General features: G+C 42.3%; 1 protein-coding gene across 1 annotated transcript in view; it reads left to right on the top strand.

The window, feature by feature from the left end:
- The window catches only part of pcdh10b (protocadherin 10b), a 17,667-nt gene that overhangs the window by 6,887 nt on the left and 8,469 nt on the right, over positions 1-2,311 (top strand). Inside the window, exons 2-3 of the mRNA XM_024283161.2 lie at positions 1,998-2,056; positions 2,128-2,234. Coding sequence (XP_024138929.1) covers positions 1,998-2,056; positions 2,128-2,234 — 166 coding nt within the window. The remainder of the gene's footprint in view (positions 1-1,997; positions 2,057-2,127; positions 2,235-2,311) is intronic.

Below are 2,311 nucleotides of genomic sequence, written 5' to 3' on the forward strand. Positions count from 1 at the left end.
TCTTGAGGGAAAACACCTTCAGTTGCCGTTCCTTGGAACATAAACACCAATCAGAGATCTAATAATCCAGTCAGATCGGTTAGAACCACAGCCTCATGTTTTAAAAACCACAAACCAGTGTAGAGCAGGACAGAAAGGCCTTATGGGTAAAAGGTGTTAGTTTCAGGAAACATTTTACATTTAGATGAAATAAAAAGTAAACTAAAGTAAATGGTGTTGTATGTTTTAAAACAGGATGAATCACTTTGCTGTGTCTTAATAAATCTTATATTTTCTTCAAACTGTTACGTAAGTGTTGCCGACTTCAGCCTCATTTGGCTGTTTTTTATTTGCTCATCCTTTTTATTCCTCCTTTTTTATTAATTCTATTTTTTTCAAATACACATGTGAGGATCTGTGGATGGAGAGTTCATTCCTGACAGTTTTTAAAGATTTATTTAGATTTTCAGCAAAGATTATGCTTATTTACAAAATAAAAGAACGCTCTAGCCAATTTTTTTTATTTTGAAAAGCCTGACTTCCATCAGATTGTCAGATTATTTGGATGTCACGGCGGCTGGCGGCTCACTCAAACTGGACCTTCATCACATGTTAATCATCATCATCATCAACAAACAGGTTCATTCAAAGTTTTCCAGGTCAAATTCCAGAACTTTACGCACGTCTGTCACAAAGTGAAACCCTGACATCATTCCCAACCTTCCAATGCTCCATTTTGGTGAGCGGCGTGTCCCTCACAGACTCCCCCTTTGTTCCACGTCAGGTTGGCAGGGGCCTGCTCTCTGTGGGGGCCCCGACCCCCTCCTCCGTGGGATCAGTCTTTGCATTCAGCTCTGTGGCCGCAGAGCTGCGATGTCTTGTCTGCTTCTCCCTCATCCTGACCTTTTTCTCTCCATGCTGATTGGGGGCGGAGTCACGTGACCGCAGGTGAACAAGAGCAGCAGAAGAGCCGACACTGAAAAATGAATGTCAGAGTAGTTAAAAGTCCTATCATGTTTCAGAAACAGGAATAGCCACGTCTTTATGGCAGAGGCAGCTGTAAAATATGCACAATTGAAACCCATCCAGTGGTCTTTGAATTATAATCATGCAGTTTTTAGCTAAAATTTTAAAAAATCGGTCGTTTTCTAGGACATAGTTTCTGCAGAGCAGTTGGAGTCCATTAGAAATTCACCTCTGAGTTGTGTCAAGGACTGTTGGTGCAGAGTAAGCCTGCCCTCATTTCCCATTATCCCATCTTTGATACAACAAAACAAAGACGCTCATGGATCTATTTGTCTGTAAGTAGATGCATCAGAATAGAGCAGACCATGGAGCTTTGTCCAGACGACATTTTTTGTCTGCTCCTGATTCACAACTAAATAAAGAAATAAAGAAATATCAGAAATACGAATTTAAACTTGATTTTCTATATGTATGTCTTCTATCATGAGAAAAAAACCCAAAAAAAAGTTATTTTCATCTGAGTGGATCTTTAACTCATAATAGATAGAAATATAAAATCAATATGTTAATAGGAAAATTAAATCTGTTGTTACTTTGCATTTATTTCTGTATTTAATATGTTGATGAGGTGGGCGGGGCTATTTACAATCTAAACTCTCAGTGGTGTTTGAAAGTCTGGATTTGTTATCTGCAAAAACGTTCCTGTTAGCAGACGACCATTCCTTATTATTTTATTTTACATTCATTTTTATGAACTAATGTGTATCCATGCTGTGGTCACCTGTGCAGGTGTGTTTTGTTTTAGTGAGATCAGTTTCTTCTCATCTTTTTGAATCAGGGATGGATGAGCTCCAGAAAAGCTCCAGACGCTCAAACCTGACTGAAATATAATCTTCTGCTCATCTAAACACACGTTTCACTTCAAACTCTTAGTTCATTAAAGACGGAAATCCTGAGGATGATCTGGTCCTCACGTGACTCTGAATTCATCTTTTTTTAAATATTTTTTAATATAAAATGAATGAGTGACAGCCCGTTCCCCTCTGTTCCAGAACAAGCACCAGCGCGGGGAGCTGAGTTACCTGGTGGACCGGCCGAGGCGCGTCAACAGGTAAACGCCGCCATGCGGTGATGCGTTCAGGGACGCGAGCAGAGCTGACCAGCTGTGTTCCCGTTTTGCAGCTCGGCCTTTCAGGAGGCGGACCTGGTCAGCTCGAAGGACAGCGGCCACGGCGACAGCGAGCAGGGGGACAGCGACCACGACGCCACGAACCGGGCCCACTCCTCCGGTGAGTTCGGGCTCATTTGCATGCGGTTGGTATGCGGCGCGTGTGCGGCTTCCTGCCGCCGAGGGGGTGTTAGAGCC

This window comes from Oryzias melastigma, linkage group LG10 (genome assembly GCF_002922805.2).
Source record: "Oryzias melastigma strain HK-1 linkage group LG10, ASM292280v2, whole genome shotgun sequence".
Taxonomy (NCBI): Eukaryota; Metazoa; Chordata; class Actinopteri; order Beloniformes; family Adrianichthyidae; genus Oryzias; species Oryzias melastigma.